This window comes from Phragmites australis, chromosome 3 (genome assembly GCF_958298935.1).
Source record: "Phragmites australis chromosome 3, lpPhrAust1.1, whole genome shotgun sequence".
Lineage (NCBI taxonomy): Eukaryota > Viridiplantae > Streptophyta > Magnoliopsida > Poales > Poaceae > Phragmites > Phragmites australis.
Window position 1 is genome coordinate 10,961,276 of NC_084923.1, and position 15,919 is coordinate 10,977,194.

At 42.2% G+C, this 15,919-nt stretch overlaps 1 protein-coding gene across 1 annotated transcript; it reads right to left on the minus strand.

Moving 5' to 3' along the window:
* Nucleotides 1-3,409: 3,409 nt before the first annotated feature.
* On the minus strand, nucleotides 3,410-12,705 carry LOC133912100 (uncharacterized). Its single transcript, XM_062354680.1, has 20 exons — nucleotides 12,273-12,705; nucleotides 10,913-11,045; nucleotides 10,164-10,300; nucleotides 10,024-10,069; nucleotides 8,953-9,168; nucleotides 8,360-8,863; nucleotides 8,121-8,255; nucleotides 7,799-8,014; nucleotides 7,634-7,723; nucleotides 7,306-7,547; nucleotides 7,144-7,232; nucleotides 6,392-6,432; nucleotides 6,239-6,269; nucleotides 6,028-6,150; nucleotides 5,729-5,943; nucleotides 5,471-5,566; nucleotides 5,270-5,382; nucleotides 4,355-4,490; nucleotides 4,162-4,266; nucleotides 3,410-4,091 (listed from the first exon to the last, which is right to left on the minus strand). Exons 1-20 carry the CDS (start codon nucleotides 12,545-12,547, stop codon nucleotides 3,891-3,893), a joined length of 3,144 nt encoding a protein of 1,047 aa, XP_062210664.1. The 5' UTR covers nucleotides 12,548-12,705; the 3' UTR covers nucleotides 3,410-3,890.
* Nucleotides 12,706-15,919: the final 3,214 nt, after the last annotated feature.

Consider the following 15,919-nt stretch of genomic DNA (forward strand, 5'->3'; position numbering starts at 1 on the left):
TATGGGTAGTCTAAATAAAACAAAATCTAATCGGTAACTTACTTACTCAAATTATGTTGCCTTTTAGCTTGTGCAACTTCTCCATATAGACTCTAGGCTTCATATATGTAAAGATGTTGTACGTTCTCTATAATCTTTTTTTATATTCTTAGATATAGACTTTTCTATTTACAGGATACTCTGAGTATCTATAAATAGTTTTTTCATTTGAGATTTACTTTTTGAAAATAGAAATATACCTAAAATATTTATTAAAAAAAAGCCTGAGATGTCCGTATATAATAAGTTATCCCGTAGTCATCTTCGGTTTCCATCGTTAGATGCATGGTTTCTGTTGCTTCATTTGCGCAGGGAGGACTGAAATTTCTACGTGTAACACATGCATGCAGACATCTGATGAGCTGACAACGGATGCGACACGATTAAATATGTTAGGTACGTACGAAGCTTCTTTTAGAGCCATTCGGGAATAACTTTGGTCGGCATATGGATTGCACCCACCATTGATGGACTGATGCATGGCCGGATAGGAACATGTGGATTACAGTGGCGGACGCACGGTATGAACAGTGAGGGTTTTGGCTTCCAGTCTTTTTTTTTTACTAAGGTATTGTATTGAGTGACTAACTAAGCTTTTAATAGTATAATGTAGATACTCTTATCTCCTCCGCCCGTTGTCTAATGGTCAGATCATTGTGGATTTGTTGTCCGCGCTTCGGCTTTCGCGTTGGCATTCTAAAATCGTGCTATTGTGGCATGCGGGGTGCTCCTCCACTTGCCTGCTGCCTCGTGCAGTCACACTCTTCTTTGGTCATCTCGACCTCAACTGTCCTTTCACCGCTATCAATTCAAGTTCGTGCTGACCACCTTCATCACGGTGTGATCCTTCTCTAACTTAACTCACATAACCACACGAGGTTGCTAGAGATAATAGATGACAACATCAAACTGATCTCACTTGACAGTATTACGGAACTAGAGAGTATCGTGTTTGATGCCGACAGAGGCAAAAAAAAAATTATACATAAGCCCTATTTATTTTTTATCTTGCGTCCGGTCCTGGTGGATTATATAGCACGCGCGGACCCACCCCACCCTGGACACTAGCACTGGACCAAGGACGCACCATATCTTCGTCGTCGGAGTCTCGGACTGCATAGCATGTTTATGCAGTGGCGTGGCGCGTGGCTGTCTTCTCATATAAAGTTATATACGCCGGGCAAGTTGGTCTTGCAAAAACTCGGGCGAGAATGAATCGTGACCATATAGTACACAGCCACGCAATAATTGCATGCATGGTTCGTGCAAGTAATATGCCTCGAAATACTAAGTGGACAAACGTACCACCTCTTGAATCCATCCATCAAACAGGCACCTCCACAGATAACCGACCTTAGCACCTAACTCGGTAACGGGTGTACATGCTCTGAAACTAAGCTCGTAGTTTCGGTAGTTATAGTGCATGCTTTTACATTCTTTTAAGGGACAAAGCTTCCATGTGCTCTTGCATCGCGATTGAGATACTGGAAACACGTAAAAAGACATAGTAGCGTAAAGAGAATCAGACAGGCGTACGCGCGCGAATGGAGACCGAGTACGTGTGCACTACTGCAGAAACGTAAGCGAATTAGGCAGGTCTGCTGCTGCTGTGCTGTGCAGCCGACGTGCCCAACGGAGCGCGAAGGCAGGAATACATTACGATTTCCGCGACGCCTCCGTACCGTATGTACCGACCACACATATGTTTATAAATATTATATGGTATAATATCAATCACAAATTTAAGTATAAAGATTTAGATACGTTATAGGAGTGTTGCCAAACAAATGTATCCAGATGACTTAATTTGATTTTAGATAAGATTTGAAAAATTAGAAAAACATTATTTACTAATTTCTTCTAATTTTTTATTTATTTTTATTAGTAAATATGTTATATATCTGTAACCGGTAAAAAATAGATAAATATTAAAAATAATAAATTATTTGAATTTGAAATGTTTTTATTAGTTACGAGAAGGATATTGGAAGAGGTAGCTATCACTTCACGATTCGCTCTTCTCACAGTGCAACACTGCAATGCGTCAATGCCTAGCCGGAGAGGCCATCCATGCGCCGGGCCAATGAGGCGAGAGGGAGGCGCATGCATGCCCCGGGTCCCGACACGAAAGTCTAGCGTGTCTTGGCGACCGGTCGAAAGCTAGCGCGGGAGGGTAGTAGTAGTAGGCTTCTTTCACTGTGCCGGACGCGGGCGGAGCACATGGCCGCGGCCGGCGCGGGGTGAGGGGATGCCAAAAATGGCGGTGCCCTAGCCTCTCGTGGGTAGTGGGCGAGCAGGTGACCCAGAGGCCGCGGATCCGCCGAGATCGTTGCCGGCCCGCGTCGTACTGCTGTCCCCCTGGACGTGTCAACCCGGGGTTGGCCGCGCACCGCGGTCCGGTCAGAATTGAGATCGGTGCGGGCTTGGCTGGAGTGGCGAGGTGGCTGGTGCTTGTTGATTAGAGGCCTGCGCACGCACGTACGTGACCATTTTTGGCAGTGACTAAAGTTTTTTATAAAAAAAAGTTGATTAATAGCTAGAGAGAAATACTAGGTTAGTAAGGCAGTTGCAAATGTTAGTTAAAAGGCAGGGGTGGCTCAGACCTCAGACACGAAAGGACCAGGCGATCCAACGATTGATGGGATTAGCTTTCTCCATCTTTAGCGAGTGGATTTGCTGATGGACCGACCTTAATCCAAAAGGCGCCAAGAGAGAACAGCAGCCAAGGGGTTGATTGGTTGCTGTATAAGAGGATTCTAGTTTGATGGATGCGTATAATATTAGAAAGAATTGTGTGTAGTTATTTGTATAGGAGTATTCTAGTCTGGCAGATATATATAATATTAAGAAGAAATATATTTGATTGTCTGCATATATTATTCTAACCTGATCCGACGGATGCAAATATATGTCCGCATTATAACCCAACAAATACAAACGGCTCCACTTATCAGTGTCACAAACTCTTCCTTCATACGATCTTATATTCGATCAAACAAATAAAAATTCAGTTCAATTTTTCCAAACATATACAACTAATAAAACACTCTTCTTTTCAATAAAAATATCTTCACCCTACAATCCATACTTTAAAAAAAAAAGCAATCACACCCTAATTGACAGGCAGGGACGGCGATCGATGTTTTTGCTCCCACACTAATCCTTCGTCAAGAAGAAGCAAAAGTTTCCCAAACCAGCATAACACAGCTGCACTACTGGTCGACGACCGCATGGCACACTATTGACGTTGTACTGGCTCCTTTCTGTAATCACTTTGGTTATTTTAGCCTTCCACAAGTTTTGACACTTTCATTTTCTATTCTCATTTCCTTTCTTTTCTATTCGCATCGAAGTAAGCACATTTTCCAACTTTGGTAAAACAAGGCGATTCTGAAGCCTGAGAACGAATAACCACGCAAGTGGTATGATCGGTATCCACACATAACAGATATGGTTATAAAACAATGCATTCTCTATATGAAAACACTGTTCTATATACAACAATAGTAACAAATGAATGGGACGACCCGGTAAAGAATTATAAAACCAATACAGAAATAACCAAAACTGGGACCTGAATACAGGCGGTCTCACCAAATGTGCTGTCGGCCAAGGACTGCAGCTTCAACGGCCGTACACACCGCTCAATGCAAGCACAACTATAACTCAAAAAAGGGGGAAATAGTCTAAGCTCACCATACAATTAAGCATGAACCAACCTGACACAATCCATCTGGTTTGACCTATCTAACCAGATCCGACGAACAATGGTTTCCAGCAAATGGCAATCGTTGAAAAAACCCAAACAATCCAGCAGAACAAAGAACTGAAGAAAATTTGGTTCTCAGAGGTCATCTTCTATTGGCAAATGCTGCCAATGCGTTTGCATGAGCTGGTGGCAGAGCACTTAGTATAGGCTGCATTTGCTGACCATAAACAGATATCAAATGAGAAACGGCCTTGCCAATATTTGTTTTGACTCCATCACTCTCATTTGGGGATACTACCACTTGAGCAAAGACATGTATAACATCGGGCACAAGTGGAAGGATCTGCAACAGTAAAAAGTTAGATTTGCCCCATGAATATAGACTAATAATGGGCATCTAGATCAAGAATCACCTGGGGATGTGACGACAATAATAAATTACAGATGCAACTATAGACAGTCATTGATTCTTCATGATCTTCTTTTAGTGGCAAAGCTTTGATAAACACTGGAAGAACCTAAATGATTGCAACCAAGCATTTGTTACACTCTTAAAATCTGAAACCTGAAGTTGTCCAAACATATTAAGTACAATGTAGTGCCAACCTGGTTGAGAGGAATTGACTGAGGCTGTACCATTATCATCCTAGCAATAGCACCAGCAGCATTATCTTTTACTGCATCATCTGATTCAGAATTACTAAACAAATGATGCAGAGAACGAAGTATATCCCCATAGTATCTGCAAAAAGACGAACAAGAACTAGTGAGCAAACAAATTTACAGGATGGAAAGTTACTCTTCAGGTTGCCGTGAATTCTAATTACGTAATCTGAGATATTGAGAAGTAATTCATTTGTTGACCATACAATGCAAAGGCATAAGATATGCTTCAAAATTCTTAGCTGCCCTCATTCAACAGTTCAGTAGAGCATTTTACAACTATGAACAGTGTTCAACTTTACCTACAAACTCTAGGCAGACTATTCACTAGAGGAAAAACTTGATTGCTCTCTTGGCCAGTTTGAGCAGAACTTTGAAAGAGCATCGGATCCAGAGTGCCACAGTTAGTGGTAGGCTCCAGCGAAGAAAGAGAACCTAGAATGACCTATGAGTCTTGCAGTCGATTCAGAATTTCAGATAGTATGGCCATTGAGAAGCATCAGAGGTAAGGATGGATCAACTGCTCTCACTTGCCGATGTATTAATCTAATGTATGGAATATGGATAAAGTGAACATGACACAGCCTTCCCTGATGTTTCTATAAGAAAACTGTTGGATTTCTCAAGCAACTAAGTCAGTAGAACACATTTCATTATTTCATCAGTTAGGTTTTCCGAACATAAGAAAAATACAATGCACATTATATCTTTTTTTAATTTGCTAACACATGTTATATCTTAAAAGAAGAGTATTTATCTTCTCATACTAGAAAGCGCAGGGCAGAAGCCTTCGAAGACAGTCAGGAGCTTAAAGGCAAGACATGAAATATGACCATTTTAGCAAAGGAATATACATACTTTAGTGCTGCAGCACCTCCGTTCTTGCATATCTCACCAACACAGAAAGCAGCATTTCTCCTATTAGTAGCATCTGATGATGCAAGCTCTTTCAACACCAAAGGCATTATCTTCTGAGAAGAATCCAAATACGAGGAAGCATGAAGAGGACCATTAAAATGATAAAGTTTCACAAAAACTTTAAGAATGCTAGAACCGTACATCAACATAAGAAGAAATTGGAGCACCCATTTCCTGAGCGACCTCAGCTAAGGTTGCAACAACCATAGTCTTATCTTGGGGAGGATGTGGAGATTTCTGCATTTATTCCAGGAAGCAATTTCAAACTTCAAAAGCAAAATACACTACCATCATATGCTTCAGAAAGATACTACTACCATGGCGTCAATTAATCAATTGATGAGAAACAAATGGGATATGGAGCATGTGCACATAGAGAGAAGGGGGAGAGTAACATACAGCAAATTTCATCAAGGGATCAAACAATTTTGCAAAGATGGGATCAAAATAAGATCCCATTACTTTTGCAAAAGCAGGCAAAAGATCTGAAACTGCATCCATGAGAACTTCATCATGGTCAATATCACCATCATCTTCCCCATCTGACTCTACTTGCTGACAGCTTGATTCTTGACGCAAAAGAACCAGCGTTGCCTCAGCAAGCCTTGTCATGTCTGAAACAAACACATAGAAGGGATACTTTTAACAACACAACCTAGTATTTTGAGGCCACCTCATACTGGACAGGTGCAGCTTACAAAGTTCAATTGCAGTGAAACCATAGTCCTTCACAATGTCTGCTACACTCATGCAAGCCTGTGCGACTACCTCTTTATCATCATCCTCTGTCATGGTCTTGATGTAAATGTTCATAACAGTATCTGGGGAAAAAAAGAAATGCAGCATGATTGAATGATATCACATAGGACAAATGAACTTAAAATGCAGTATATTATATCCAGCATTTACCAAGGACATCCTTCTGTTTCTCTAGTACATCCTGCATGTACAGAAAGCATATATTCTATCAGAATTTCGATGTTATTTTGCAGCAATCATATCTAAATTGATGAAGGGGCAGAGGAAGTAGCGTATGAATATTTAGCGCAACGAAATACTCACAGCATGTGTAGGAGGTATTGCCCTAACTGCAGTTAGAATATCTGCAACAAGGATAACACTGTAACTACTAATAAAACCACAAAATCATATCGTTGATGGAGCACTGTAAAAAGAATAACACAAACATGTATGTGTTCAAAAGCCCCTCTACCTACCTTTACTAATGATAAGTTCCGAAAGTACTGATGATTCAAATTGATCAACATCATACCATTCTGGATTATGTGAAAAATCTTCTCATAGCAGCACTAACTTTTCCCTGTAATTCTCGCCTAGAAACTTTTTGTATCCTACTTATGGCATATACTCGTACTGTATACCCCTAAGATTGCGCTAGCATTGGGTGAGTGTACCTAATGTTTTCTAAAATTTTGGTGTTTCAATCTGAAATGAGCTTGCTGTCAGATGTAAAGGAAACCTCAGTACAGACAATAGGTATAAAATACATCATTTAAAAAGCACACGACACTTCAATGGATTATCTGTCCCTTTCCACCTTGTATTTTGCTATACATTAAGGTAGAGACAGCTTTCCCATAGTGTAGTATTTAGACATTTAATTTCATTCACTAAATACACTTTTATACATTTTATGACTATTTGATTTTTTTACGATTATAAATTAATAAAAAAATTGATGAACCACTTAGCCTGACAATGAAATTTTCACAAAGCCAACAGTAAAGAAACAAGAAGGGAAACAAAGACCAATTGAAAACTCATGAATCAAATAGAAGAAGGGAAGAAATTACGTTTCAAAGAAATGATTGCCTGGAGCCTGAGATCTTCGTGAAAATACCCACTGTGCCTGATTAAAATCTTCAGTGACTCCTCCAAATACCTAGTGTAAGTTAAGGAAATTTTGAAACGTGAAATTGTGACCAGAACATCATCTTAGCACTTTTCAAGGATACGGAGCATAGGCACTCTTCGTGTGAAGTGCAAAAAAACCAATAGCCTGTGTTGCAGCAGCTTTCTCATCTAAAACTCCAGTCCTCACACTGATATTTCTAACTCTTGGCTCATCGTTGACATCATCATCAGAAGAAACACCACCAAATCCATTGTCAACGCTATCAGTGTCATCAATGTCCACAGCAGAACCATCATCCAAGTTGCAGGAAGAAAATACGAGAGGTACAACATGATGAAGATACTGCAATGTGCAACAAATCACTTTGATAAATAATTAAATATAAAAATCAGCCATAAATTGAATAAAAGATAAAGTCCCCTTATTACCTGTGTAAAACTATCACCCAAAATCTCAGCAACATTGCTAAAAAAACCATGAGTATATTCTCTAAGTTCGCTGTAATCCAATCCAAAACCCTACAAGTATGAAGAGCATAAAGAGTTGCACTAAACACTGCCAAAGTGTCTGAAGGTACTGGAACTACGACTCACAGAAATAGCAGCCTCAATAAAAGGAGGCAATATTGCTTCAGTTCTTGCTCTGCCAACTGCCATTGCTACTATCCCAACAACCTCGGTAGCCCTAGCTCGTGCACACAAATCTTCGTCGTTAGTGAGCACCATAAAACCTTTCATCATTTCAAGAACCTTTTCTGCATACGGGGTAAAAGCCTGCTCAGCAGCAGCTGCCACCGAGCCAATTGCAGACTGCAGAAAATATCAACATTATCAGAATAAAAGATGATTTTAGTGGGGAAAGGTTACCGTCTTTCCAGTATACAGCTTATTTAATATTATTTATTACTACACAAACCATGCATGTCTCTTGCAGGTTCCGAGGACTGCTTTGCAAAGCCATAACCAATCTGCATATCAAGGGATCCAGATATGGTAGGATATCTTCACCCATGTCCTCACAGAATGCTGCAAGAGCATAATACGATTTCTCCTGCAAGAAAAAATGCATTAGTTTATCATCCAAAGAAAACTATTATGGAAAAGGTTTCTGCCCATTTAGAATAAGCAATATCATCTGCATTTTAACTGCGATACCTTAACTTCGTCTGATGGGTCTTCGAGTGCATTTAGGATGCATGGAAGTACGCTTGCATAGTGAGATAAAATTTCTGGCTGCAAGTGTTCAGCAAACTGACCAAGAGCAAAAGATGCGGCGCCTCTAACCATTTGTTCTTGATCCTTTAAAGCTTCTAAAACAATTTTCAGACAGTCCTCCAACTTATCTTTCAAATGTTCGCAACAACCCTCAGAGATAACACCCAGTGATGTAACAGCAGCCTCACGATACTTTGGATTAATGTGATGAAAGCTCACAGAAGCAAACTCAAGAACCGGTGCAAGAACATGTCTTGGTAAGTTAATGGCCATTGTATCAATGACTTCGGCAGCAGAACGATCAGCTGCTAGATCAGAATCTTCATCTTCATTAGCTGTTTCTGTAAGCAAGGGGCACATAATTTGTAGAATAGGTACAACCATCTTGTGCTTTTTCAAGAAAGATGCTTTAAATTTTACAAGCCATGAAATTATCTGGATAGCCTGAAACAATTAAGTGTAAGTTTGTAACTCGTTTGGTAATCTGTAAATCGGATACAGATATAGTAAAGGATGCCGATGGCTGATCAAACCTGCTGCCTTATATTTATTTCCAGATCCTGGTTTGCACAAACTTCCAGCGAGAATTGCACGATTGATCTCACAGAGTCCCCAAGGAGTGGTGCAGGAGATTCAATTAGCTCGTCAAATATTTCAAAGGCAATGGAAGCAACATCTTCCTCACCATTAGCAAGACATTGCCTTGATACATTCAAGATACTGGGAACAAATTCCCGAAACATTTTTACCTACAAAATGTAGCCACACATGACCACAACATTAGTCAGTGGCAATGTGTCAAATGGTATATTCAGCAAGATCAAAACATGAAATCAAATTGCACAATGCAAGCTGATAATGGAGAATACAAATAATATAAAACAAATCACCCAAAACCCTAGGGGGGTACTAGATGTGTACAGTAACTATGCTCACATTGTATGAACTATTTTGTATTTTTTTCTCACTAATTTGGAAATAATATCATGTGAACCCGTAAACTACACAATTTGTCCCAAGCTCCAATAATCTACACAATTAGTTAATTGTAACACACACAAAAACTAAGGAACAGGAACTTCTCAACTATGTGGTTTCCCTTTTCTCTGGCAGTATGATAATTAATAACTCGATGGAACTGCACTTATCTCAGGGAAATACATTAGTTTTGCAAATCTGATTGTTGGCATAAGGGTTGTCTAGTAAAGATTAGCAATGAGTCAAAGACTACGGGGTAATAAACACAAGAGCGAAACAATGATTATTATGATAAGTGAACAAAATAGCAAGCGCTTCAAAAAGAATAAAAGTACTTTTTGCTGTAAACAAAAAAAAAACAGCAGGTAACCTCCATCATTTTCAACGATCGTAAATATAGCACCATTTTCAACTCCAACAACAACAACAAAGCCTTTGTCCCAAGCAAATTAGGGTAGGCTAGAGATGAAACCCACAAGATCCAACTAAAAAGATGATGAGAAAACAATAATGAAGTAATAGTAAAAAAATAAAAGTAATAACAGTATAGAGAGACTGATGCTTCAACTCCAAAGTCCAAAGAAACTAAAACTTTTAAAACATAAGAGCTGATAAGCAAAACTTACAATGTCACCTCCATCATTAACATATTCTATGAAAGATCCAACAGCCCTGTTGCACAGAGAAAAAGAAGTAGCTTATTCACAGCAAAATTTGGTCAGATGCTATGCTGAAACGAGATTTTGGTCACCAAATATAGCCATACTTTAGGGCTGCTATTCTGACTCGAGAGCTAGTCTCGTCTTGCATGCATTTTAGCAAAATAGGTTGCAAATTGTTCAGATGAGACTGAAAAGTGGTCCCAATAGTTTCAGTAAGGGAGCTGAAAAGAATCAAAGCCACCTGTAAAGAAAATAACATGGCAGAAAAACATTGAGCCAGTCAGCATTGAAATTTTGTTTGCAGAAATAAAGCAGCAGTTATCCCTTTATAATCAACTGTAGATAATATTAAAAAGAATATTAACAAACAACAATTACCATAGATTACAGGGCTCGAAAAATGGTTACCCCATACCTTTGACATACTACTAAGCTCAGAAAATTAACTGATATTGACAAATGCATTATCTGTCAATGATACATCAATTTATCGACGCTATGATCCGACTAACACGTAAAGAAAGTAAAAGAGAAGTGAACGGCAAATAGAAACTTCTATGAATACAAACAGGAACAATGGTATAATGCCAATCTAGGTTTCACATGTGCATATATCTCCATAAGATCAGCATACCGAAAGATACACTTTAAATTTAGCTATTCACAAGGAAAAAGTTCAGAAACATAGATCAAACAGAAGAAAAGGACATTGAAAATAGGCTTTTATTATGGTTAACATTTACAATTCATCTAATACGAGGAAACGACAAGGTGAAGTTAATTTTCCTTCAATATGAATAATGTGTATGTTCATCTGCTTGGTAGGAATAAACCTTCACCAAGATAGACTTACTTCTCTATGGTCTTCTTGTGGACTTTGGCTGCATTGGAAAAGGAAAGGTAGCAGCTCTGGCCACTCTCCTGCAGGGATAGCATACTTAGCTATAATGCTCACAACATTTGCACTAGCTCGCCTTACAAGATGACTGCACAAAGGAAAAAGAAATAAAGAACTCTAAGCTTAATAGAAGTATATGTCAAAAAAAAACATTTATAAGGCAGGTCGAAAAACAGATGAAGAACACAAAGTTTTTGTCTGCAACATTTGCATCCGATTTTGCATTGTAACCATGGTCTCCATGAACACAAACAATCTATTGTGGACCTCATCAGGTTCTGATTGGTTTAAGTTGTACTAGATATGTACATCTCTTAATTTCAAGGCAACTTGGTAACCCCATTAATGGTTGACAGGACACTGATCGATGCTCATGCCACGGAAATTTAGAAGTGTAAATTTAACAGTTTACATGTATTTGTGAGTCTAATTGTCCAAATAAGTAAAGCAAAGGTTACTTTTAGAGAAGTTGAAATTCTACAGCAGTTTTTTTACAGTTTTGGGTGGAAAACAAAATTGTCCAACATCTGGAGGTTTTTCTTTGATTGCATATCATATTAGCTCAACAGGGCATTTCAATGTGTAGGGTGAAAGAGAGCCCTACACACTCAAAGCCACTGAATCAGGTCTGAAAAGTTTTCAGCATGCAGAAAGACTCACAACAAAACATTTCAAGCCCTTCTATCTTTGCTTCCACAGTTCAGTTATCACATGCCTAAACTCTCACAAAAAAAGAATTTTTGCGAGAGTAAAAGTTGAGAGCTGCGACCAAAGATGTGTCATTAACAAGAATTAAGCACCTTTTGCTAGAGATAGTTTGTTATGATTTGACCACAACGAATTATCTATGTAACCCATTGAACAAAGCAAAGCCATCATCTCTTGAGCAACCAAAAATGAGTTTAGTTTGGCGAAAAGAATGCTGCCATGAGAACTCGAGATTGAACGATCAGCCATCTTATAACATGCATGCGAATATCTTGTGCAGTTTATAACATACTCGACTACTCATCAAAATTGGGTAGGGAGCTTCCGGATGAAGCACAAATGGAATGTCTATTTAGTTGGCATACGTGAGCAATCGAGGTCCTAATAGAAACATCAAACGATTATCATAAATTGGCCGCTCAAACAGGAAGGTTTACTAAATCTATTTGAAAACCCCTCAATTCAATTCCGTAATCAGCACTCGAAAACACATTCAAGTGCCCCGTAGAAAGCCCAATCCAACTGAATTGAAAGCGGGCAAATTCTAAGCCGCGCGAGCAGAGAGGACGCGGGAGGAGGGATTGGAGAAAGGCGGTTAGTGGGGGACCTGTGGTCCAGGGTGATGGAGTCGATGAGCGCTTGCTTGAGGGATGCCTTGGCGTGCAGGGGAAGCTTGGGCCAGTGGGATGTGATCTTCTTGCGGAGTAGCACGGCGGCGAGCTGGCGGACGTTGGGGGTCTTGGCCGTGCGGAGGTGGTGGACGAGCGCGGGGACCACCTGTGGGTCGCGCGCCAGCCGCCGGATCTGCTCCTCAGCCTGCCGCCGCGCGTCGTTGTCCGGCATCAGGAACTGGATCAGCAGCAGCTCCAGCGACTGCGCCATTCCTCGCGCCTGATGCTGCTGCTGCCCGCGCCTGGAGTGTCCCTTTACTGCGATCGGCTGGGCCGGCGGAGGCGGCGGCGGGCGAAGGGGGAGAGCAAAAACCCTATCGATTTGGAGGCGTGGTCGCTCGGGTTTTGTTGGCGGCTCACGTGGGGGCGCGGCGGGAGGGGTTTAATAGTAGTTGGGAAATTGCTGTCTTTTCGTTTTTGTTTTCTTATTTTATCTTGTCTTTTAAAACTTTTTTTATTCCGGCCGGAGGGGAGCGACTGTGCGCAGCCTGGCAACTGCTCGACAACTCGATTGGCGTCGGCTGCAAGTTGCGCGGCAGCTTTTTTTTTTAAGAAAGCCGGGATGTATTTCATATAAGCATAAATCAGATTACATAACCATCCTTATAAAGACACCCCTGAAGATTAATAAAATTATATGTAGGTCTTTGCAAGGATCCCCGGTCTCCTTCATCACCGGTAATCGGAGGAGCTGCTAGACGGACCACCGCCCCTGGATGGAAACCCCGCCAAGCAAATAGGTTGAAGTAGATGTCTTCCTCGATGAAGAAAAATCATAGTTTTTTTATGCTTCAAATGAGTAGTACACCAAACATGTCGACGTACCCTTGAAACGATGAACGCAGAGGCCTGCTTATTGACCAGAGGATGCACCTTCGCCAAGCAACAGATCAAACTTCAACATGGCATCATCGACCACTGGTATGCCGGAGTAGGAAGCCCAGAGACCAAGGTCAACAACATCGAACAAAATTCGACACCCCAGCAACATAAATACGACATGGGAGGAACAGAGAAATTCCTCCAAATCGCAACTTCACTGAAACCTCAACTAACGCATACCTTCCACACCCACCGTAAGAGAAGACGTCGAAGCCAACACCCACACCGATGACGAGATAGAGGAGCAAAAGCCAACCAAACAACCTCACAATCACCATCAAAACCATAAACTACCCCAAGCTAAGCTAAACTACCATCTAACTACTACTAAACAACCCTACTGCTACTGGGGGGGGGGGGCTCCCTCCTCCTTTGACGTGCAGCTTGTAAGTAGAGGTGGGAATGGGTTGCAACGCACTTACTGACTATCGGTCTAGCCCAACCCAACTGTATCCGTGTGGGGTGGAGGTTAGCCCAATGTAGCCCAGTTAGAGGGCATTTACAGGGCGTTTGGTTAGAGGATAAGGTTAAATAGAATATGGTCATCTATATTTTGTTAGATATTCATGTTTTGTTAGATGGGGTGATCCGATTTCTTATTTGATAGTATGGATAGGACGATCTAATTTCTTATTTGGTTGGACGAAGAGAACTTAACAGGTTAGCCATTTTTTTATGGGACCCGCTTGTCATATTTTTAGCTTTTAATCAAAATATAATCATGCGAGATCTTTTTTGTTGATTTAATTGCAATGGATACAATGCTACAATCGGATCGCAAATCAGATAAACTATTTAGAGATAATATCATTTAAAGCGTGCTAACAAAAAAATACATTTAATCTAACCAACCAGAAGATATCACATCAACAGGAATAAAACTCATCCAGAACATGAATGACTCCGTCCAACACTTCTTCACATACGGGCTCATACAACATCTAACAAGAATATTATCTCTAGATGGCTATCTCATCCAGTGTGCCAAACAACTCAAAAAATTATGTGGCTGTCGGAGGATTAACTTCTGTCGCAGGGATCCCGAGAGACCCCTTTTTAGAGATTCGGTCGGGGGATGATCCTGAATAAGTTCGTCGGAGAAATAAATGGAAGTGGAAGTAAATGCAACGGTCGGTGGTGAGGGATGATCGACCTAGTGCAAAGGGAAGTAAATGCACCGGAGTTTAGACAGGTTCGGGCCGCACGGGGGCGTAATACCCTACTCCTGTATGGATGCAATAACTTATCCTGAGGGGGATCCCTCAAGGATGTAGCTGGTTACAAGAATATTGTGTCTAACCAAGAGCTTGAAGCCCCTTGCTCTTGGGCAGGGACTACGGTTTTTGTTCTCGGTGCTTCTGTGCTTGATGCTTACGGTCTCTTCTTCGTTGGTTGCGGCACGATCGACTGCTTGGGCTTGCTTGCAATGTCTTCGTCTGTTGGCTTGGTTCGTTGTGGGGTTCGTCTTCTTCGTCTGGGTGTGTCTTTTATTCCTCCGGTGTGCCGACTCTTTTATGCACTCGCCGGCCACGACATACCCCGAACTGGAAGGAAGGGGTACAAGTTTCAAGACGCCATGACTGAAAAAGGCGTCATCATTTTCTCTGGGTGAAATGACTGGGGCGGTGGAAAAACGCGGCGTGCGTTCGGTCACTCGTCACTGTGGACGCCCTGGCGACGGGCTCCGTTGAGAGGGCCCACCGGGCAGCCACAGAGGCACCCGACGTGCCCGCCCTATCTTGTTCCTCTGCCACGGCAGGGCGGCAGGCGGAACGCTTTGATCCTGGCGATGTTATCCTGAGACACACCGGATGATACGGGACGGGACCCGTGCAATTAATGGCCCCACGCCTCTCTGCCAAAGCATGTCAGGGACTGACATTGCGGCGGGAGCAGTTGGGAATGTCAGGCCGCGCACGCCCATTAAATGCGGCCTCGGACTTCTGACTGGTTGACACCTCAACGGCGGGCCCCTCGGGGGCCCTTCTGGGTCGTCGGGGCACCGAGTGCTCGGGGGTACTGTTCACCTCCCCGAGCACCCTCTCCCGAGAATGCCTACCCTTGCCCTCGGGGTACCGGGCGCTCGGGGGCACTGTTTACCTCCCCGAGCACTCTCTCCCGAGCACTCTCGCACGAACCTTCGGGGAACCGAGTGCTCGGGGGCTGCCACGTGTAACCCCGAGCACTCTCTCCCGAGCACGTTTGCACTGACCCTCGAGGAACCGGGCGCTCGGGGGCTGCCGCACGCAGCCCCCAGAGCACTCTCTCCCGGAACTTAGCTCTTCTGATCGTCGGGGGACTAGGGTGCTCGAGGGTGACCGGGCACCTCCCCGAGCACTTTCTTCCCGGTACTTGGACTCTGCGGGTCATCGGGGAACTGGGGTGCTCGGGGACCAGAGGCTGTGGCCCCGAGCACCTTCTCCCGGAGCTTAGATTTTCCTCATCCCGCGGGAGGGACCTCGCGGGATGGTGACACGTGGCAGACGGCTGGCCTGGCCTCGGACCTCAGGGACCCCCGGTTCCTGATACACCGACAGTGGCCATCTCCCTTCAACCAAACACAACCTTACAAATTATATCCAGATTTTAATTCCCTCAAAAGTCCAGATTTTAAAATCATCCAAAGTTCCACCTTTGTTCGGCTAAAGAAAGAGAAATTGCATGAGCTCTTTTAGGGGGTGTTTGGATGGTTACCCTTGTG

Coding starts and splice junctions, on each gene's coding strand:
- LOC133912100 (XM_062354680.1), bottom strand. CDS start 12,547: ATGGCGCAGTCGCTGGAGCTGCTGCTGATCCAGTTCCTGATGCCGGAC. Junction 7,548..7,633: donor TGGGTGATAGTTTTACACAG/GTAATAAGGGGA, acceptor TGCACATTGCAG/TATCTTCATCATGTTGTACC. Junction 6,433..7,143: donor GGCAATCATTTCTTTGAAAC/GTAATTTCTTCC, acceptor TCCTTGTTGCAG/ATATTCTAACTGCAGTTAGG.